The 23,839-nt window shown below is 45.0% G+C and overlaps 1 protein-coding gene across 4 annotated transcripts in view; it reads right to left on the minus strand.

Annotated features, from left to right (window-relative positions):
- Positions 1-251: 251 nt before the first annotated feature.
- LOC147904304 (PIN domain-like family protein) overlaps positions 252-23,839 on the minus strand; it is a 67,497-nt gene continuing 43,909 nt past the window's right edge. For 2 of the 4 annotated variants that reach the window (XM_087393997.1, XM_087394001.1), the window contains exons 8-9: positions 22,824-22,902; positions 732-841 (exon numbers count right to left, since the gene is read on the minus strand). In XM_087393997.1, coding sequence (XP_087250123.1) covers positions 828-841; positions 22,824-22,902 — 93 coding nt within the window. In that variant the 3' untranslated portion in view covers positions 732-827. Of the gene's footprint in view, positions 842-22,823; positions 22,903-23,839 lie in introns of all 4 variants that reach the window. The other 2 variants (XM_087393984.1, XM_087393989.1) reach the window with 2 other exon arrangements.

Consider the following 23,839-nt stretch of genomic DNA (forward strand, 5'->3'; position numbering starts at 1 on the left):
TGAATATGATGCTCACATCTTGATCATATAAACACTCTTTTTCTGATCAGGAAGAAACAGAAAACAAACTTATTAAAATTTCCCTCAATTCCTCCACCTTGTAAAGTCAAAAGAACGCATTGGCATTGTAAACTTTCGGCACCAATTTTCATTACCCTCTTGGCAGGGGTCTTGAAAGATGCACAAATAATTCATGAGAAAAAGACTACAAAAAATGTCACACTTGATTCTTACACTAAAGAATGGTTTTGCCAAACTTGTGACTTGAATTCAATTGCGTCAGATAAAAGATTACTTCTTTTCTATCAAATTGCTGCTGGAGCAAGATGAGGGACTTTGCAGTTCGGTTAACCACAGCCAATGTAAAATCACAACGCTTGATGATACAATCCATGGTCAGCTTTTCCAAGTAGGAACGACAAGCACAGAAACGAGAATCAAGCTGCTGACCACCCAGTAGTGCTGAAAATTTTACTGTGGTTTAAACTGGTAATTACAATAGTGATACAACAAGGTAATACTTGAGCATTACTCTTTTGCACATCACTATCTAGTAAGTTTGCATAATTGCCACTCAACAAAAAAGAGTGCACTAAATGCTCTTTCGTTTCACAAATTGACAAAACCAAATATAATACTATAGTGCAGCTCAATTGCTAGATCCTACAAAATCCAGATGAGAGCCAAAACTACAAGAACGGCTCCTGGTTTCTCAGATTTCTAGGGAGAACGACACAGCTATCCATCTTTGCAGAAGCAGACAGATTAACAAAGGCAGTGCAACTTTTAATCTCCATTGCATCAAAGGTGCCATCTCTTCTCCCAATTCAGATGCGAGGTGCTGCATTCCCAGTATCCAACCATGAGAAAGTGAAATGACAAATGTTTGAAATAAATATAGATACCAAAATAAACAATTTGAGATAATGTCCAAGTAATCAAAACTGGCAATTCAGACAAGATAGTATTTCTTGAATTAAATGGAAAACTATGGCTTCCAACATAATTGCAAGAAAAGAATTGAAACTAAACACAAAACTTAAATTAAAAAACACCCCTGAACAAGGGTAGGCTCACAATCTCAACAAATCCAAGGACAACCTACTATCTAGTTTCAAGATAACATGGGATATAATAAATAGACCTAGCATTTAGTGAAGTCACAAAGCCAATAATATGTCAACATCACTTGAACAATGCATTGATGTAAACCTTAAGCGAAGAGAAACCCAGAGAGAGAGAGAGAGAGAGATGTAAGTCTCCAGAAGGCCTGACTTGCCTATGAGACAAAGTACAAGCAACAAAAAGATGACCACTACGACTGGATAACCAGAGAGTCGGGCGAGTGCATAGTGCATCAACTCCTCCCGAGTTATTATAGGCATAGCTACATTCTAGTACTATAATAAGATGACTTCTAAACCATCAGTTTAAGACTGAGTCTTTAGGCTTAGATTTGAAATCCAGAATCAATGCTTGTCCATCTCTGCAAACTGCCCACTTTCTTGCTTTCCTGGCTATTTAGTGAGTTCAGTGGTTCTAGCTAAAAGATAATAAGCCTGCATTTACCTCAGTTTAAGACAGAGAGTCTTTGGGTCTAGATTTGAAGTCTCTGATCAATGCTTTCCCATCTCTATAAATAGCTCACCTCCCTTCCTTCCGAGCATCCTTCACTTCAGCCCCTCTGAGATCCATGTCTTGGTGCCTCTCAGCTTGTTAGTTTGCTTAAGACCTTGTTCCTTGCCATTCTATCATTGAAAAATGCTCGCGCTTTTTATATAAAAAACTCATGCTTGTGTCCCCTTTTGAGAGATACAAGATATATCTTCTAAATCCCACTCAATGTTCCCTTGATATGATCAATACTTTCTTTCATGCTCCCATGACCGACAAACCAGCCTTCACGCAGCCCTCCTATGCGTATAACCCGGGTATTGTCAGCCCTTATTTCCTCTTCTTTTACCTCATTGATTTTGTTGTCCACTGCTGCTGTGATTTCTTGTCTCATGGACTTGCGCTGGGTGTTAACATACCTTGGACCTTGGTAACTGGTACCAAGCTGTGGTGCAGGTGCTGCTGCATTGCATTTCTACAGCATTTCTACATTACCTCCTAGATACTTCTTCTTTTCCATTGTTTTCCATGCAAAAACTTTCCTCTCCAACGAGGCAAGTCCAAGCTTACCTCTCTAAGTTCTTGCTGTAAAAAGTGAATTTGTTCATATGGGTTAAAGACAGCTGTGAGCTTGCTCCATTGTCTGTGGTATGTCACAGCATAGGGGTGGGTATTGGGGCAGAGGTGATGGCAGCATAGGAAAGTCAAGGTGGCGGGAGCGGGAGCAGCAGCTGGTGCTTTTCTATTCATGGTGGCCTAACCTACAATACAAGACCGCCCTAGCTGTTTTAACCCCTGAGCTGAGATGGGGGATCAGCCCAAAATCAGGCTGAGAAAAGGAAAGGGTGAAACCTGAGCAAAGGGCTTGGGATGGCAAAGAGATAAGCAACTAGAGTGAGAGCTGAACAGCAGGCTGGAACGGTGAATTGGAGCTAGGACTAGCGTTGTGTGACAAACTTCTGGTCGAGCAACCAAGGCCCCCATTAGCCTTAACATCCCCACCCAACCCGATGAATGTACAGGGCAATCCGCCCCATTACCGCCACCCGTACTAGGCCCTCAGCCACCCCCACCTTACATAACACCAGTCAATCAAGTATTGGTAGAGGAATTACCTAGTGACTGGGAGGAGCCTAAGCATGATCACGGCCACCCCAACTATCACCCTTACGAGGAAGGAAGTGGCATCATAAGCCACTACCTTTTACATGAGGATCAGCATGTCCCGGTTATGAGACAGCCCCCGTGCTTCAAAGGGCAAGAGACATGAATTCCTTAGCACAGAGGCCCCTGATCCAATGTTATACATGTCAAAAGGGCCACAGACAGCAAGCGAATGCCCATACAAGGAAGCAATGAACCCTCCTGTGTCATGCTTTAAATGCCAAGGGCCGCACTTTTTAAAGGACTCATATTACAGAAATCTCACCCTAGTGGTGCCTTCCTCAACCAAGCCCACGCCCTTGTGCACAGGATACGGAGTGGAACATTTATTTAAGTATTGTACCCTAACGAGACCAGCGACTCCAACTACCCGCCCAAGAAGACTAGCATCAACTTGCTAAGTGTAGAACAAGGTCAAGTAGCAGCGGTGCCCTTGAAGGTCATCCCGAGGATGCACACAAAGGCCCTAGGCAAGGAGATGAAGCAGGCAGGAAGGGAAAGGCTTCCACACCTGAACTTTTCGAGGCAAATCGGTCCCCACAAGTCAAGCCTAAGAAGGTCACCACCAGGGTTGGTGAAGGAACGAATCAAGTGCTCATCCAGGATGGCTCGGATGAGGAAACAGCCACCTTGGCCACCTCCTCTGCATGCGGACGAGCCCCTTCAACGGATGATCCCAGTGTGCCCCCACCTAATGTAACAGATGTTTCATGATTAATAGTGTTGCAAAACCTAAGAGAGGAGGAAGACCTAACCCTCTCGGCTTTGAGGAGCCACTATCGGTGGGACGGAAACCCTCCCAGGAACCACGTGATATTGCCGGGTTAGTGGCCTTCCTCTCCATAGAGGTCAAGATGATGATTGCATCCTTACTACGAGGGAATCCTACCCTCTGGAGAAACCTCTCAAACTGGATGAACGGGCAAATCCTTGCACAAGAGCCTACCAATCTAGAAGAAAACCAACTGCAAGAAGAGGGCTAGAACCTACCTCAGGTTCCCATCAATAAATTAGGCCAACACTTCAAAGGTGATGGCACCAATGCGATTATCCGCAAAACCTACCAGAACCAAAATGTTGAAGCCATCCTGGATGGTGGAGCAGACGTAAGTGTATGCACCAAAGAATGCTGGAAAAGATGGGGAAATCCTTCCCTCAAGCGAACCCATCTGGTAGTGAAGCTGGCCAACGGCGGAACTGCCAAACCCCTAGGAGTTCTCAAGGGTATCAACATCAAGGTATTTGGCTTCACATACCCCATTCGGTTTGTGGTAATGGACTTCACTCAGCAGCCTGGATACGAAGTCATCCTGGGTAGGCCATTCCTACGAATGTCAGGATTGGTACATGATTGGCGCACAAACAACATCCATTTATGCCACGAGGAGCGAATCGTGCGAGTGGACCTGCGCACCTACAAGGCCCGCCCACTATTAGGACACCTATTTGCAGCAGAGTCCGACACAACTAAAAGGAAAGCATCCTTAAAACTGTTTCAAGCTTGTGAGAAGGAGTGCGACGGGAAAGACGCAGATGAGTTTTGGTATGTCCCCCCCCCCCCGAGCCCAAGTTCTCTCATAATTGGATGCACATTCTCACAAATATTGACGTCCCAAAAAGAATAGGGTTCCAAATAACGACCTCCGAACGTGAAGAATTGAAGGCAGTAGTGCCCCTTTATATGTTTAACATGCTCAAACCCCAAGGGGTGAGCAAGAGGGAAGTTAAAGTCAAGTCAGACCTCCATTGGTTAACATATGTGAGTTATTCTCCAACTGGGGATCCCAGTTGAGTAGGGTTACTGCTCTCGTGGATGCTATAACTACTGTGGAAGAGCTCCCTTCAAGTCTGAAGCTCCGAAGATCCAAAAGCCCGAAAGTCTTCACCAAGGGCAAAGAGAAGTTAACCCCCAAGGTGGAGGACGAGGAGAACGACGAAAAGGAGGACCTGCGACAAGTTCCTTCCTTCCCATTATAAGGCCTACACGATAAAGGACCATAATCCTATACCAGCAAACTTCGAAGGATAAGATAGTCCGGCCAAAGTTAAGGACGTGAACATGACACCAAAAGGGGCTGAGGTAGACGACCTCACCCCCAATCCCAAATGAGGAGCAAGCCTTAATTGCTAAATACAAAATCTCATAGATGCGGGATTCATCTATGAGAGAAAGCATACAAACTGCATGTCACCCATTGTGATAGTCGTAAAGAAGAATGAAAAAATTCAAGTTTCTATAGACCTAAAAAAGGTCAATGCTGCCAAAAGGTGCAATCAATACCCATTGCCATTTACGGAACATGTTCTAGAAAGGCTGGCTGGAAAGAAAGCTTATAGCTTTTTAGATGGTTTCTCAGGGTACAACCACGTATCCATCTCCCTGAAAGATCAGCACAAAACCGCTCCCCATAGGGTGTGTGTTAGCTCAGCCAAGGGAGTACTCAGGTCAGAAAAATGTTAAATCTCCAAATTCATACCAAACTGGCACCCTGGTGCCTTAGCCAACTATCCCTCCGAATCGGCTTCATACTGCCAACCCGCCGCCGACCTGTGCCATACCTGCAAGCCTCCAACTCAGCGCCTTAGCCATCCCGCCAAATGGAGGGCATATTGCTATCCCTCCGAGTCGGCCTCATACCACTATCCCCCCGGTCGGTGGGATACTGAAAACTATAAAAGGACCCCCTATCCCCTCGGATCATCGCCTTAGCAGAAACAACAAAACTCTGTCAGTTTTCTGCCAAAATTTTCTTCAGCTTCCTGCAATCTTTCCCACTGCCCACTAGCCTCCAAATCAACCATTGAATGCCATCTGACGACTCCTCCTCTACCGACTTGTTCATTACTCGCTTGCCTTATTTCTTCCCGATGGATCCCGATAACGAATTCTTTGAATTCAAGAGAGAACTCAGCCTACACCCCCAGGATCCATTACTTGCCAATCCGTTACCTGCCGGTCCGTCTGAGTCCTAGAGCACCCCCTCAGTTTCAATCCGGATGCCTTCCGACATCCTTGCAGCCAAGCTCCAAACAGAAGAAGAGATCAATACTCAATGAACCATGCAAGAGCCAATAGCAGTGGCCTCTACCCCGCCTTCTTGATCGTCCGGGAAGCGCACGCCAGCAACAACACTACGCTCCCTGGGTGGGGCTAACAGAGGCCCTACAGTTTGACAGTGCACCACAGTACAGAGAACCTGACGGTTACAGCATGATGTCTGCAGAGCAGTTGTCAAGGGCAGACAATATGGAGCTCCAATTCCTTGATGCCATGGTCCAGCTCCCTCAGGTACTTCGTACCATTTGGTAGCAAAGGTAGGAGCACGCCAACCAGCTGTCCTCCTCTTTACTACAGGGTCAGGTCAGGGCACATGAGAGTCACTTGATCGCCGTGCACGCCATCGGGCAAACCGCCCTAGATAGAGCAGAAGAATACAAGGCCAAGGTCGAGGACCTGGAGGTAACCGTCACAAAGCTCAAGGATGACCTCTCCATGAGCGAGTCCCTAGTTCAAACCATGATGGACTACTTGGACAAGGCAGAAACGGGCCTGGGGCCTTAGAGCAACGGAGGAGCGGCTGGAACACGCCAGGGAAAAGTACGCAAGGCACCACGAGGGGTGACGACATATCCCAACGCTCCAAGACCTCCTCTCACAAGAGTGAGCCTTCACCATCACCTTGCAGAATGACAATGAGCAGCTTTGCACCTCTGCCCGACCATAGGAGTTCGACACCGGAAGACAGGGAGCAACAAGAGTTCACCATGTACAGGGAGGTCTCCGCACCTCTCGCCACTTACATACTCCCCATGCACAATCCATAGGAGTTCGACATTGGAAGACAGGGAGCAACAAGAGTTCACCATGTACAGGGAGGTCTCCGCACAGCTCGCCACTTACATACTCCCCATGCACAATCCTTTAAACCCTCCAGCTCGCCACTTACATACTCCCCATGCACAATCCTTTAAACCCTCCAGATGCACTTTGCACACAAAATCTTATCTTTCACATCGATCTCACCGTCCCTCTCCAACCCAACACACTCCCTACCATCCTTCGCCGAAATCCAGATCACTATCGCCCCATCATAGCTATGTCGTACTTTTGTCTAGATCTCTAGCTTGCTAGCTTATCTCTAGCCCGTCCCTCCGACCTTCAGACTCTAGCCGTCCATCCCATTCTCTTAAACTTCCAGGCGTGGTGTAGAATAATCACTAAGTCCACTAATTTCCACCGGACGATGACGTGATGCAGCTTGCCATGTTACGCTCTAGCCGAGGTAGCATGACCTCGGAAGAATCAGTCGACATTTCCCTTATAGGATCTATCTTTGTAATATATGTGTTTGCGCTTTATATAAATGATCGGGAGGGATTAATGTCAAGGTCCTAGGTGAGGGCTGATAGCACCAGACTAGATAGATCTGAGACCAAGGGCCTAGTGCAAAGATTGTGCCTAGGGGCAAGGAATTAAATGCATCCCAAGAGAGGGGTGAAATGTTGCATTAGGAAGGCCCTATATGGATGACATGTGGCATCTAGATCTATCTAGGGATTTGGGGTCTGTCAAGGCTAGTGAGAGAAGTGAAGAATGTGAGATTTTTACGTGATTTCGATATAGCTCTCTCTCTCTTGCTGGGAAGCTTAGGCAGAATTGGCTGGGTGGAAGATCAAGGTGCTACTCCCGTGATCTGCAACAGAGATTAGGATAGAAAAATCTGGTTACACTTGGTATCAGAGCGTAAGGAACAGGAAGAGGTTCGTGAGCTTTGACGGAAGCTACGGACGAACAGCAGAATTCTAGTGGGAAGGCACGTCGTCGATCATAGCAGGTGACGATTGATATCGAGAAGTCTGAGCGTAGTGGAATTGGCGATCTCGCAGCGTGGTGGTTTGCCGGTCAGTCGGGACTTCTCAAATGGTGGCTGGACCTAGAGGGTCGCCGTGACGACGGAGAGCAGCAGTTTGGAGCGATGGGAAAGAACCAGGCGCAGCTTCTAGAATAGACCAGCGTCGAAGGAGATCAGAGACGTGATTGAGCGACGAACATAATCTGCGACGAATTAGGACCTTTCGTAGTTGCAAAACCAGACGCTGTGGCTGTGGGAAAATTAAAGGCCGCTTGCGAAGGGCCAGAATAAAGCATAATTGGAGACATAGGCCTTCGACGAGCGGAACGCAGGAACTGTGATGGTGTGGTGGAGATTCCAGGGAGCAGTCCTTCTTTTTTTTTTTTAAATCAAAATCTGAGTTTTCAGTCGAAGTTGTCTGTTACAGCAGAGGCTATCATCTATTTATTTCTGTGTATAAGAAAAGGAGGCAGTATATATTTTCCTTTTATTTTTTAAAAAAAAAAAAAAAGAAATTTCCCTTTCAACAAAATGGAAGCAGAAGGGCAGAGTTCAAGGGTGAATCCTAGTGAGTCTAGAGCTCAATCTACACAACAGATGTCACATCACGCAGCACCTACATTGATTGGTAGGATTTCAATATTAGAGGATGCTTTACAGCAGATTATGAACCAGCAGCTTCAGGTGAATGCTGGTCAAAATGAGATTAGGGAGATGGTGCAAGCCTTGTCGGCTAGACCGTCTAGGATTGATAAGGGCAAAGCTCCAGCAGAGCCAGAGCCCAGTGTACATTCCTTAGAGCGCGCAAGGGTCAAAGTGCCTAATATCGCTAATTATAGACCGGAGAAGTACGCTGGTCGGATGACCGAGCGCAGCTCTGATGTGATCGAGGTTTGGTTACACAAGTGGGAAGAAGCCTTCGCCATTTGTGAGATTAAATCCGATCTAAAGAAAATCCGCGAGGCCACTCACCTGTTTATTGAGGCAGCGGACAGATGGTGGATAAAGCAACAGAAGGATCAAGTTGCTCCAACCACTTGGGAAGGGTTCAAAGCTGAATTCAAGAAACACTTTCTCCCACCTGATGAAGAATCCCGAGCTTGGGATGCTTATAGAAATCTTCGTCAGAGGAGCTTGTCAGTGGCTGAGTACACTGACAAATTCAGAGAATGTGTTATGAAAATAACAGACCCTCTCCCTATGTCGGTTCAGTTAAAAGACTATATCTATGGACTGAACGACAAGATAAAAATGGAAGTTCGGGCTAAATATGTGACTACATTAGATGAATCTATAGCAGTAGCCCTGAACTATGAGGATGCCAGAGGTAGGTCTGGTGGATTTGTGCACGCAGGGACTCAGTATGAGCACCCGAGGAAAGGGGGATTTCAGAGGAAATGGGTTTCAAAGACAAGTGTCTCGCAGCCAAGTGGCCAAACCAAGCAGGTGAAGCCGGTTGAGGGACCAACAAAAACAAGTACCACCATTGGGGTGAAAAGGAAAATAACTCCAATGGCAGCCCGGGCTTGGTCAAAGTCCTCATTGACCCCTGAACAAAAAGAGAAAGCTAGAAAAGAAGGATTGTGCTTTGGCTGCCTTCAGCGACATCAGTGGAAGGATTGTCCACTGAACAAAGATCGTCGCACGGCTAGTATGATAATATCTGAATGCGACGTGGAAATGCAGGAGAGTCCCAGTGCGGAGCATATGCAGATGCAACTGGCGGGACCTTCTCAGAGGTTAGTACCTTGTTTGTTATGTGTATCTGTTGCTAAGTTAGTGACGAGTGCACCTGATAACATCCTATCTAAGCCCGCAGCAACGGGGTATACAGCCTTCAACGATACGGAGTTGATCAAAATGAAAGGGCAAGTGGCCAATCATGATGTCATTGTGTTGTTTGACTCAGCGTCAACTCACAATGTGATTAACTCCAAGCTCGTGAAGAGGCTGAAATTAAGGACAAGTCCATCTGACTATGCGTACACAGTCAGGATGGCAGACGGAAGTTCAACTGAAGTATGGGACCAAAGGGTTACCCAGTTGGAGCTTCGGATTCAGGACTATACTGAGAAGCTTGATTTTGAAATGACCAAGCTTGCTCATGCGGATATAGCCCTGGGAATGGCGTGGCATTCTAGTAAGAATCCAGCCATTGATTGGAAAAAGCACGTATATCAATTCAAGATGAATGATGTGCTTTATGTCTTGCGAGGTGAAAAAGATATACCTCAGGGACCGTTGGTTTCCGTGATGGAAATCAGAAAGGCTCAAGTAGAGTTTTTGTACCTTTGCACCGCATCGGTAGAGTCGGTGAATGATTCTTCGACTAGCACTGATGTTACGCAAAGTGATGAGATGGCCAAGCTGGCTAATCTTATAACAGAGGAGTTCTCTGAATGTTTTAGGGATGAACTACCTTATGGGTTACCTCCAGAGCGGAAAGTTCAGCATAAGATTGAACTGATCCCGGGGGCAGAGCCTGTAAATAGACCTCCCTATAGAATGAGTTTTACTGAAGAAGCAGAGGTGCGTAGGCAACTGGAAGAATACCTCAAGTTGGGGCAGATTCAACCAAGTTTCTCACCTTTTGCTTCACCAGTGATATTAAAGAGGAAAAAGGATGATACGTTTCGCCTCTGTATAGATTACAGAGCATTGAATAATATCACTGTTAAGCACAGGTATCCGATGGCTCGGATTGATGATTTGCTAGATGCATTACATGGAGCCGTGATTTTCAGCAAGATAGATCTTAAGTGCGGCTATCATCAGATCCGGATTAGAGCCGAGGATGTGCATAAAACCGCTTTTAGAAGCAGGTTTGGTCATTATGAGTTTTTGGTAATGCCCTTCGGACTTACCAATGCTCCAGCGACCTTCGTCATGCTCATGAACGATTTACTACGTCCGTATATCGGAAAGTTCGTAGTACATTTTATTTTGATATTCAGTAAAAGTGTTACTGAGCATTGTGAACACTTAAGGATAGTGTTCAGTACTTTGAGGAAAGCCAGTCTTTACGTGAATAAAAAGAAAACTATACTGTGTATGGTTAGGCTTGAGTACTTAGGGTTCATAATTACTCCACAGGGGGTAGAAATGGATCCGAAGAAAGTGGCTGCGATACTAACTTGGCCAATCCCTCAGAGTCTGACCGCGTTGCGATCATTCTTGGGATTTGTCCAGTTTTATAGAAGGCATATCAAAGGATATTCCGAAATAGTATCGCCATTGACTGATCTGACCTCAGATAAAGTACCTTTTATTTGGGGACAGAATCAACAGGAAAGTTTTAACACCATAAAACAAGCTGTGGTCTCAGGACCGGTGTTAAAAATAGTTGATCCCCAGAAACCGTTGTTCCTAGAAACCGATGCGAGTGGCATTGCGGTAGGAGCAGTCCTCCTTCAAGAGGGAAGGCCAGTAGCCTTTGAAAGCAAGAAGCTTTCTCCCTCTCAAAGGAATTGGCCAACTCATGAATTGGAGTTGTATGCTGTTATCCATGCTTTGAAAACATGGAGGCATTATCTGTATGGTTCAGAGTTTTATGTGGATGTGGATCATGATACTCTGAAACATTTCTGTAAACAGCCTGACTTGAGGGGCCGCCAAGCTAGGTGGGCAGAGCTCATGCAGGAGTTTAATCTAACGATTCGGTACCGAAGAGGAAAAGACAATAAGGTAGCTGATGCGTTGTCTCGCATTATGCACAACCTGAGTTTCACGGTATTAGAGAGTGCTCTAATGACCGAGATCAGAGAAACTCAGAAGGTGGACGAGTTTGTCCAGAGCTTGTGGCCTAAGGCTCATGTGTTAAAACCCGGGGAAAGTGAAAAGGATGACCTGGCATCCAGAAAAGGCCAAACTTATGCAAGATATACCATAAGGGATGGTATGCTAGTTAGAAATGGCAAGGTTGTAGTACCTGGTCAGAATGATCTCAGGCAGAGAGTCATTCGACAGTGCCATGATAGCCCGTGTGCGGGACACCCAGGAGTCGAGAAGACATATGATCTCGTGAAGCGAGATTTCTTTCGGCCAAAGATGAAAAAGCATATTCATGAATATGTGACACGGTGTTTCTCGTGTCAGGTAAGTAAGGCCGAGCGGGTGAAGCCACCCGGACTTTTACAGCCCTTGGAAATACCACTAAGCAAGTGGGAGAGCATTTCCATGGATTTTATTGTAGGGCTACCTGTAATGCAAGGTGGGTATAATTCTATCCTTGTGGTGGTTGATCGTCTAACCAAGATGGCTCACTTCATTCCGACTAGAGAGTCTGTTAGTGCCCCGCAAGTGGCGGATTTGTTCATTAGACATATATTCCGTCTGCATGGATTGCCTAGATCCATAGTGTCAGACAGAGATGTCAGGTTTACCGGTCATTTTTTGACAGCGGTATTTGAGACACTAAGGACTGAGTTGGGAATGAGTAGTGGGGATCATCCTGAGACGGATGGTCAGACGGAGAGAGTCAACCAGACTTTAGAGGATATGCTGAGGGCATATGTGTCATTGAGGCAACATACATGGGACAAGTGGTTGCCATTGTTGGAGTTTGCCTACAATGATAGGAAACATTCATCTACTGGGTTCAGTCCGTTTGAACTGAACTATGGTTATAGACCAGCCAATCCGACTATAGTTGGAGTACCTCAGAAAGTGCCTAGTGCCGCGAACTTTGTAGTTCAGATGCGGGAGATGCTAGCACTTGCGAGAGCGAATATCCGCCAGGCTATGGATAGAGCCAAGGTGTATGCGGATGAAAATCGGTCTATAAGAGTATTTGAAGAAGGAGAAAAAGTTTTTCTCAGAATTCCTTCGCACTCGAAGTCGTTGACTTCAAGAGAGTGTGCTAAGTTATCACCTCAATACTGTGGGCCGTGGTTAATTCTAAAGAGAATAGGCAGTGTAGCCTATAAATTAGAATTGCCACAGGGGTGTAAGGTGCACCCGGTTTTTCATGTTTCACGCTTAAAGAAATTTTTACATACTGGTGACTCACTAATCGAAGGTGTGGTTTTGTTTCAGGAGATAGAGGATATTGCAAGGCGCAAACCAACAAGAATCCTGGACCGAGGAACAATGCAAATACGAAATCGGAAGATACCCACGGTGTTGGTTGCATGGCATGGTCAGCCTCTATCCGAAGCTACCTGGGAATCCGTATATCAGTTGCGGAGAGTGTTCCCAGACTTTATCATCGAGGACGCTGATGTCTGAAGAGGGAAGGAATGTTACGCTCTAGCCGAGGTAGCATGACCTCGGAAGAATCAGTCGACATTTCCCTTATAGGATCTATCTTTGTAATATATGTGTTTGCGCTTTATATAAATGATCGGGAGGGATTAATGTCAAGGTCCTAGGTGAGGGCTGATAGCACCAGACTAGATAGATCTGAGACCAAGGGCCTAGTGCAAAGATTGTGCCTAGGGGCAAGGAATTAAATGCATCCCAAGAGAGGGGTGAAATGTTGCATTAGGAAGGCCCTATATGGATGACATGTGGCATCTAGATCTATCTAGGGATTTGGGGTCTGTCAAGGCTAGTGAGAGAAGTGAAGAATGTGAGATTTTTACGTGATTTCGATATAGCTCTCTCTCTTGCTGGGAAGCTTAGGCAGAATTGGCTGGGTGGAAGATCAAGGTGCTACTCCCGTGATCTGCAACAGAGATTAGGATAGAAAAATCTGGTTACATGCCAAGCCCAAAAAACTACACCCATGGGCATGTACTCCTGAAAGCATGCGAGCTGACATCGACTAGATGCAGACCTATGGCCATGCTTCGGTGGTTCAAGCTCAAATGCATTTAGCTGCATATCACTCCACGACCTACAACCCCCTCAAAATCATTATTTTGTTCAACAGGGTGCTATAAGCTCTCCAAGACTCACAAGAGTCCCTCGTTAGCAATTTTGAAACAATTCATGTAGCATATCCCGAAGTTGTCACCGAGAAGGATGGTCAGCGAGCCATCTCAGTCTTCAACACCACCACCCCACCCACTTATATTCCTAATCCCGACCCCACAAACCCCGCAAACCCTCCTCAACCACCCGTCAATCCCGTCCCGCCTCCCCTTCCCCGCACAAACCAACTTGAGTACTCCTCCCGCGCATCCAACACTAGCACCCAAAAGCACGAGACCTCCCAATTCATGTCCTCCAACGCTCCAGTCGACCTACCTAACGAAGCTCTGAACATCTTGCTGTGGCCAGCCATCCAATGGACTTTTCCACAATAGGACAAGCAGAGGAGGAACCCATGCCAAATATCGATGATCTTCCTCCGGTTCCTCCCTCATCTCCACCAGAAGACGTACATTGGCAGCCCGACCTCCAGTCCTTCCGAGAGTTACTGGACAGCACTCTCATACATCATTGGAAGGCCCAACTCGAAGTCTCCCGCCTTCATTTGTATGAGATAATGGAAGTTTGCCTCTTCACCACTTTCATCACTCAGTCCTTCAACAACTGGAGGAGGGCCAACCCGAAGCGCACACGTGAAGGCTATAACTTAGCTCCCAACGCGCCAATCTCCCTCACCGATGCAGACGCAAGTCACCATTTTTGAAGAAGCAATTTTGGCGCTATTACCGCAGCGCACCCCTTGAGAGACAAACCCATTCCATCTACATGCCCATGGAACGACGATGGACCTGGGCCCAATTCAAAGACCTACAATTTTCCTAAGCATAGCTTCCCCAAGCAGATGACTTAGGAAGGATTTTGCTTTCGCATTCAATCATTCAACGATACCTACGGCTTGGCACCTGACCCTGCGGTGGTAGCCACAATGCACTTGAACCGCCTTATCCTCCTACTGCTCCGAGATCTCCCCGCCCAAAGTTGTCCAATTGACGACAAACTTTCACAATCTCAACAATCAGATTGTCTTCGACCCCGACATCGGCCCCTCCCAGTCCCAAGACCCACGCCTGTACCTTCACCTCAAAAGTCTACATGGCCATCACATTCGAGCATTCGAGGACATGCATGCCACCCCACTTTCACAAGATCACCCCATGGCAACTGAACCGCTATGCCATACTCTAGACGGTCCTCTCCACTCACTCACTACACTGCAGCTAATTCGGGGGCGGCTCAGCAATAGGAAGGAGGGCATGTTAACATGCATTGAGCATGTTAAGACAGCCATTAAGCATATTAAGGAATCTAGCCCATCCAAACCCTACGGGTTTTGAGCCACAAATGGCTCTTTTTCGAAGTAGTCGCCGGATTGGCAAGGATAACACAAGGGCCATTTGGATCCCGTATATTTTTTTTTCCGAAAAAACAGTGCTAATTATATTACTTCGAGAACAAGATACAAGAGGTCAGCTTATAGCTGACGGGCTGCGTTCACAAATCGGACACAGCCCTAAAAGGTAGCAAAATAAACCATCCTCTCACGGAGGGATAAGACGAGTATGAATGAACAGCCATCGGGGTGGTGAGTAGTGCCACCGAAGGCCCTGCGTAGTCTGCTCAAAGAAGAGGCCCTGTGTGTCCCAAGCCCGGAGGAAGCGTCTCCGCTTCTCCTGACCGGCCCGGGAGTCTCCCTGAATCTGGTCCCACTGGCCTCTGAGGGTATGAATAATCTCACTCCAAATCTCCGCCATGATCTGGGCAGTCGATAAGGAGGTGCCACCGAGGATCTGCGCGCAGCGCGAGGTCCAGATGTGCCACCCTGTAATGCTGCTAATAATCTCCCAGACTGGCTGCCTCTCCCGAACTCCTGTATCAGCCTCTGCTAGGTGCTGTGGGATACCCTCGAGCGGTCCCCACGTCCCCTGTGTAATAAGGAAAGTGGGGTCCTGCTGGCATGCCTCGAATAAGTGATGAAGACCAGGTGCGGTGCTGCACCAACAGAACGCGCCCCAAGTGATCAATCCTAGCTCTGGTGCTGCGCGAGTAAGAATCCCAAAAGTCCACCTCCACACATCCTGGGCGTGAGTGCAGCTCCACAGGCAGTGTTTTGGTGTCTCCTCATCCGCATGGCAAATCTGGCAACATCCGTCTTGGCCAATCTGCCTCAGCCAGCTCCCCACTAGAAGACCTTTGTGGGCAAGAAGCCACAAGAAGTATGAGATCTTCCGCGGCCGCCAGCTCTCCCACAAGGCCTTCCAGAATGCCTGCAAAAAGAACCTGAAAATACCCTGTGCGTACCAGCTGGGTCGCTGGGTGGGGGGGGCGGCTCTGCATCCTCCCGAGAACTCGCCTGCCCAGAGTCGTACTATAGGCGAAGAAGGAGGTCGGCCCCTGTCCTGTCACAATCTCTGGCCACCACCACTCTCCTGGGTCCCAATCAAGCTCTGACAAGGCCCGCCCCTCCCAGAGCCAAAGACGCCAAAGCTGCACCTGGTCCTGCTCGATGCTAGGGTCGGTACGCCAGAGCTTCCCCAAGAGGCCTACGACCCGAACCCTCTGCCACGGGAGTAGGGGGTCGATGAGCGCACCTTCTCTCCTGAGTCCTCCATCCCCAGAAACCGCGAAGAAAGAGATAGAGGAGTCATCCATACGTCCTGCGATCACCAGTGGAATGCCACGGGGGGTGAACTGTCCCAGCCAGCGGGTGTCACCAGGCATGAGGATCTGAGGCTCAGGTGGAACCAACCAAGCAGTTGGGATCGCACCGTCGATCTCCGTGCGTCTCGCCTGGCCTCCACGTGCACCTCCAGCTGCGTCTGCAAGATCAGTCATCTCCAGATGTCTGTACGTATCCCTCCAAACACGATGGATCCCGTATATGGATAACACAAGAGCCATTTGGAGACAAAGTAAAGGTTGAGAGAATTAGCATATGCCTTGGCACCATATGGGCCCAAGTGGTCGGAACAAAAGAGAGAGAGAGAGAGAGTGGTACAAGGAATAGGGTTGGCCCTCCCTTCAAAAGGTGACTCGTATAAAAGGCCAAGTGGTTGACTTTGATCAAGAGCTCGAACAAAATCAAATACAAACTGAAGCAAACTAAGAGGTGGGACGCAGAAGCCGAAGCCCAGCACTGTTGTGGCTCGCCTGTGAGCTATGAAAATATCTTGGATTTACGTCTGTCGGGCTGTCTCATGCTATTGGAGGGCGTGGTCTACTCGATCTCTGAACCCCACTGGGCTATGTCCAGAGTGACCCCTCATCTCTGACAATTTCCTCCGAGGAAAGCTATGATAGGCCGGACCTCAATAGAGTGTGCTCTAGTCGCTCTCCATGTCACAAGTGGCCTATGCGTCCCTCTCTCCATACAATCTGTTGTACCCTCTCCGTACAATCCGTTGTACCTTCTCCGTACAATCTTGTAACCTCTCCATACAGCCCGTATGTACAAGCACTAGCCAAAACTACACTTGCATGGAAATGGTGGACGATGAATGGTGCTAGTTGTGAGCTCCCACATCCACTTGTTGCCATGAGGATTTTGTCACAACCAAGGTCCAACTTAGTTGCTGAACAAAATTGGAGCCACTACAAGTACATCCACAACACTTCCCTTTTCTAGTTTCTTTTTTAATGTCCATATTTTTCATTAAAACCAATAAGAGCAAATGTCACTCTTGAATTTCAATCCTTACATATGTATTCTCCTTATGTGGACATCACCAGTATTGGATACATAAAATAATCCTCTGTATGCTCCTAATTACTCTAAAAATCACCTCCTTGTACCTCAATCCCTAATAAATATGCGTGGCATGGCTATGCATGCACATGTCATGTGCTCATGGTACAATCAAGTTGTTCTTCTCTAAGATGTTCAAAAACTTTCTATGTTATGCATGTTTGTGATGCATATAATGGGCTTTAATTTCTAAAGAGTAAGATATGATATGGATATCATTGATAAAGCCTAGATAGATATTTTATCTTTGTTATGTTAGTACTAAATCTTACTCTAGCACCTCCTTTATGACCTACTACCCCCCATCACCTTACCTCACAACTAACTCTCTATTACTCTAGCTTCTTGGTGGAAAATATTTTGAAATGTTTAAGAAAACAAACCCTCTCTCTATTACTCCACTTGTGTGGAAATCTGTGATAGAGCATGCACTTTTCCATCAAGAAGTGTCCATAACTTCCATCCAATGAACATATTCTTGATCTAACATTTCTAGATGTGTGTGGATATACGTGCATTTACCATGTATCTGCCCATCTCTCAATTAGTCGTCTAGATGACTCTAAGGCCAGCCTCGATAGTCTCCAGTGAGGTAACTACCAAACTCTATGGATGAATGTCACTATTTGACATATGGCATCAACCTGGAGATATGTCATGGCGAACTCTGCCTATACTATCTCATGTGGGACTGAGGGCTTACTCCGAATCATCTAGATCCCATAGTCACCTATAGCTGCTCAAATCTCCTCCACTCTGTCCTCGAGAGATCACTCCCTTAGAAGGGTGCTGCAAACATGATGGCCAGCCGCACCAAAGTGTCGAAAAGACCACCCTTCATCTGTGGATCTTGAAAGTGTGTGCCTGGAAGCACTGCCTCTCTAGTCGGGCCAAAGCACTTTGCCCCGTGTGAGGAGTCGTGCCTTGGCTACCTAAGTCATCATGAAGATGGGTCCACTGAAGACTACTCCCAAGTATGTGTAGGACTGCACTATCTTCACTTGGCTCACCTCCGTAAGTGAAGCTACATCAATGAAGCACTGCGCGTGAGGTGTTGAAGATCAAACCTTGGTCTTCCCAAGGTTGATTGTCAAGTCTCTCCTGCAGAACACCTCTAGGACCTTCAGATGTCTCTGCAGCCCCTCCGCTGAAGATGATATGAGGAACACTTAGATGTGCAATGTAGAGATTCGAGAAAGAAAGGCCTAAAGGAAGAGGTGCTTTGCTTCTTACAAAGTCTCACTAACCTATAAGGCCAACCAAGAAACCCCCATCTGACAAAGGCTAAAAGGTTATAATGAGTGTTACATGTGTCATCTCTTCTAAGTTTTGCGTGCCTACACATGACAAGCAACTTGGACACCAGACAATAAAATCCAATGTCACATGCTTTTCAGCAACATGAGAGACATCTCCTCCCAGTATTCTTGTCTCTTGACAACAAACATGCAATTGATTTCTCTCTTGTAGAACTTTGTCTCCCACCATACATTCCCAGTTCTCCAATTACCATTCTTTGCCTACTAGATTTGAGAATCTACTTTCCAAAAAAAAGCATCATGCATCCCATCAGCCCCTGCCTTGTACGAGCCCTTGTGTTTAGCGTTTGAGTGGCAATCTATTTGCATACGTTTTTTAAACCCTATTGAGATAATGAAAAGTGCTTCCCCCTCAAACGCCAAGATAACTAATCCAGCCAATAAAATGGGAAAGGGAATTTGCCCCTTCACTTCCAATTCTTTCGTATTAAAACCATTTTGAAATAATATCTACAAAAACATTGCATAAAAGAGATTCCTAATTCCCCAATCCATAGGCATTAATTAAGGAAGCTGAAAAGTATCCTCATTCTACAAGCATTGCAATTATAATAGTCTTTACGTATTTGTAAATTGGAATCACTTCTAGGTGCTCATCCTCACACACACACTGAAATCTTTTTCTACATCACGTATTGATAATATTGTTTTGGAAATATTTACTTGCAAGCTTGAATTCGTATAAAGTCCCTCATGCATCTCTAGACCCCTCTCATCTTTGGCAAGCAAAACCACATCATCTACATAGGATACTAGGAAGCACATACCTAGCAATCTAAACCCCTGTACTATTGTGTTGGCATTTAATCCTCCAGTTTGTCCGTGAAAAGCCTAACAATATTGAGCATTCTTGCTTGACCCCGATGCGAATGTGCATGAAAATCTCAGAGAGATCCCATCTTCCTCTTGACTGCATATGTGGATATTGCTTCCAAACATTACCTATGGGATTACTAGGCATGGGAATCTTGTATGTATCCTTATTCAACTCTCATGTGGGTGTTCGATTCGGATTATCCAATTCGTGAAGCTCATTGATCGAATCATTAATTGTGCCTTCCATTGGAAATTCAATTGAGATCACAGCGACAGCTACAAAGTTATCCCCCTCTTCCAGATAGTCAGTGAGGTCATCGAAACTCTCCCCAAACTGTGGGGAGTCGTTTGTCTCTCCATTGTTTATCACTCCCTCTGAAAGTAGAAGAAAAACTTGAACTCGCTCCCATGTCTTCACAATTGCAATGATCTCATAATCGTCATGATCCCTATGATGCACGCACTGCAGAAACAAGAAAGTTTTCTTGTTTTAATCAGTTGGTTGTTTGAAAAGCCCCATATGCTGTACAGATTACGAACTCCTTTAATTTTCTCGCAATCGTGCCGGCTTCTCGTTTGCACTTCCTCCACTTTCACTTCATGGAACACTCTGCGTACTACAGTATTCTTAAGAGTAGGGATGTTGATGGAAAGTGAAGGAAGAGCAGGGCAAATGGATTTACCATTTTGATAGTCCTCCAAGGAAGGGTATTCAAGTGGTAGGAAAAAGTTAGGTGTTATTGGATGGTAGAAGTTAGATTCTTAGATTAGGAGGTAGTGTTGGGAGGCATGGGGGAAGAGGCATGGCAAGGAATATGGGTTAGGATGGATTTGGAAAGGAATGAAGGATTTTACTAGAGTTAGGGAGGGATTTGAGAAGACCTGAAAAGAGAGTGGTAACATAGAGGAGATTAGATTGAAGGTAGGACACCATTAGTGAGCAGATCTTTGTCACTTTTGGGAGGCATTGTCAACTTCAATGTAGGATTTGCCTTGGAATTATATCCCAGTGAAGTTGATGGTGATTGTTGCACTAAGGGCAAGATTCTAGCTACTACCTGCAGAGGAGGGATTTCCATCACACACTCATATAGAAGTATTGCATCAGGCTTTAACCATATGAGATTTGCATGTACTGAGAGACTAAATACATTTCTCTTGTCCTCATCCATCTCTTGGCATAGATCCGAGAGAGTCTTTGTGTTCATTGGCGTGGTCCAATCAAGACCGGATACTGCATGTAGCATCTTGAGCTGCAAGTGTTTCCGCTGAATGCGTACTCTTCCATTGAGTTAATCCTCTTGCTAGAGGACTGCAACAAGATCTTGGTATAATACAGTGATGCCTTGTAGCAATAGATCTTGTGCTGACTCCTCCACTTTGTCATCGGCTTGACTCAGGAGTTGAAGTTCCAACTTGGAAATTATTACCCTTTCGATTTTGTAGCTTTATGCACTTTTATTTATACTTGCCTAGTGTTGAGGTCTAGGCAAGCTTTAGACTATTGAATTGTTGATTTACTTTTGGCTGCCCTGGCAATTGTATCATTAAGCATGCGGAGTTGGAGTATCTCTTGTTCTTGAGCATCCAGTTCTGCTTTAGCATTCACAATTGTCTCCGTTGATGCTATGCATTCCTTCTTTAGTGCTTGAATTTGAATTTTTACCTTCTGTGAAGCTGTGCTGCAACTCATTGTTTATATCTATTGTGGCATGGCTTTGATCCTCTTTAAGTAGCACGCTTTCATTTAAGTGCACCATTTCTTTTTTCAAATCATCACAAGAGACTTGCATTTGGAAGAGAGATAGCTTGACCTCTCCCTTTTGCTTAAGGCATTAGACAGCTGTAGGTGTTTTTCTGTAAATGTCATTGTGTGGCATGGCTTCCTCTTGGATTTCTTCCCTCGAGTCAATTTGTTGTGGTAGCAATTATGAACTAAGTTGCAGAATTCTTTGGCACAGATCCGCATTGGGAATCTACTCGAATTGTCGTCCATCCATGTCATCCGCATTAAGAGTAGATAGGGGCTCTAGTTCCCATTGTAAAGATAATATCAACATTTCAAAGTCTTCTATTTCTTGTGTTGAGAGGATGTAGAGGCTATCTCTTGCTGTATTGCAAACCCAATTATAATGGCCAATAGATGGGCAATGTAGCTTTTGCCATTATGGATAGTGGATACGTAATTTGTTAGCTGCGAGGATATGTGTTGCACCCAATCTTATAGTTTTCCCCTACCAAGGAGTGTAATTTTTTTTTGACATGTAATTTTTTCCCACTCCTATATGATTGAAAATATTAGCCAAAATCCTCTTTGCATATTAGGTCCGGAATCATGTCATGGTGTATTCCCTTGATTTGTGACTTTGTTTTAGGTGGGAACCAATTATGAATCTCAGAGAATCTTGCATCCAAATGTTTCATTGGATATTCTTCTTGTGCCTCTGGGAATGAGAAAGCTTCTTGCATTGTGAATCTACTGAGGTAGATCTACAAAGGCTTTTCATTATACGTTGTTGTGCCATACTTAACCTTCTCTAACTCTCTGCTTTTATACAACGTTATGAATGAATGATGTATTATGTCATAGCAGGTGTTGGTAGGAAGGATTGTATCTTCTTAAAAAGATTCCAACCATCTGTGAAAGTTGTCGCGTCAATTTAGCCAATAATATTTTATAAAACTTCTAAAACCTTTACATGTACCTACAAATGTTGTTCATATTCGATAAATGACTATATAGCACAATTTAGTGGTACTTCCTTAATAAAATCTTCATTCTAGCTATGTATTAGATGTCATATATTGCTGCATTTAGAGCAAACGTATAAAGCTTCCCATCGATTGTGCAGAACCTTGGGAATCATTGCAATAAGAAATTCACAATTTGAAAATATGTATGATTAACAAAACATTTAACACCCTCGGACTGACATAGCAAGAAACAAAATTAAAACAACCAACTAAATGAGAACTACATTTAAAGCAAAGATACCTCAACTAGTCTATACTCTTGCTTTGTCAATTGCATGTTTTCCTAGAATATCCAAACACTCTTGAACTTGTGCTTTTTCATCATATGCATACTACCTTTTGTTTGCACAAACCTTCTTGTGCTTCCTAACAAAATGCACACAAATTGGGCATGAAACAATAAGATGGGAGAATCAACAACACAAAGGTCCCAAATTGAGCAATAACAAGTCCCACAAGGGGCCAGAGGCTCAAACCAACCAACTTTGGAGAACAACTTTTGGGCTCTTGAAAACCCTTCTTCCCAAATACCAATTCTCCAATTAAATGTGGTTTCTAAATACATGTTGAAGAATTAAATAAACACAAATTATAGACACCACAATACCATACCATAGCGTAAGCAAACAATTTATATAATGCGATATCAATGACATCAAACATTATAAAACAAGGACAACAACTTACCACCTCCCATAGTAGCTTCTGGCAATCTCTCAATAGAATACTTGTGTTGAGTAATATACATGATAGGAACACCTGGAACCTGCAAAGATCACCAAGCCCATTGAATGGAAGGTTATGTACTTTGCTTGAGGAAGATTTATGTCATTTGAACTTAAATCTTTTACCACATGTCCCACTTGAATGCTGAATTGCAGTATCAATGCTATCAAAAGGATCTTGAATTTACAACAAATTCTCAAAGAGAAGAAACAAAATAATGTCATTTTTTCTTATATAACATACACTCGAAAATAATAATGACACGACTTACTTCAAAAGCATGCAAGAACCAGAACAATGGGCAAAAGAAAAAAGAAAGTGAAATAACTTGAGACCAAAAACGTCTAGATAAGTCAAGCTCTAAGGTGGAAAAAACTGTTGCCCAATAAATTGGGATGAGTATAGCAAGTGAGTACAAGTACTCGTGAGCACTGCCTTCAATTGGTTATGTCAAAGGAAAACAATTGTCAAGATGAATGAATGATTAATTTGCAACACCTGTGATGGAAGCCCGTGTATAGGAAAGTTCGAATGATTTGCAAACTCCCTGAGAGAGAGAGAGAGAGAGAGAACCAAAATAGTAGGGGGCCATGTGGCGAAAAATGGTGTGGGACACTTTTTTAAAAAAAGTGAAACGATAGCTCTGCTTGGAACGCAGTGCTAACGAGGGGGGAGAAACGAGCCATACAATAAATTGAGAAGCTAGGATGTCTGAGTTGGGATCCATGTAGCAAAATAAAGAAGCAAAAATCCAAATTTCCATTTTATTGCTTCATTTGTAAATTAAAATAATGAACAAAAGACGCAGTCAATCTATTCTTTAGGGTTTCAAGCATTGTATTTCCCTTTGCCCCGCTTACGCATTTTGGTATTTTGCCAAAATCGTTCCACAATTCTCCATAAAGCCACAATACGAGCAATCGCTGAGGGTAAAGCAATGCACTCTTTACTTCCTCATAGATTTCGAGCAATTATAC

This window comes from Dipteris shenzhenensis, chromosome 2 (assembly GCF_047967505.1).
Source record: "Dipteris shenzhenensis isolate YYH24624 ecotype China chromosome 2, Dip_SZ_1.0, whole genome shotgun sequence".
NCBI lineage: Eukaryota > Viridiplantae > Streptophyta > Polypodiopsida > Gleicheniales > Dipteridaceae > Dipteris > Dipteris shenzhenensis.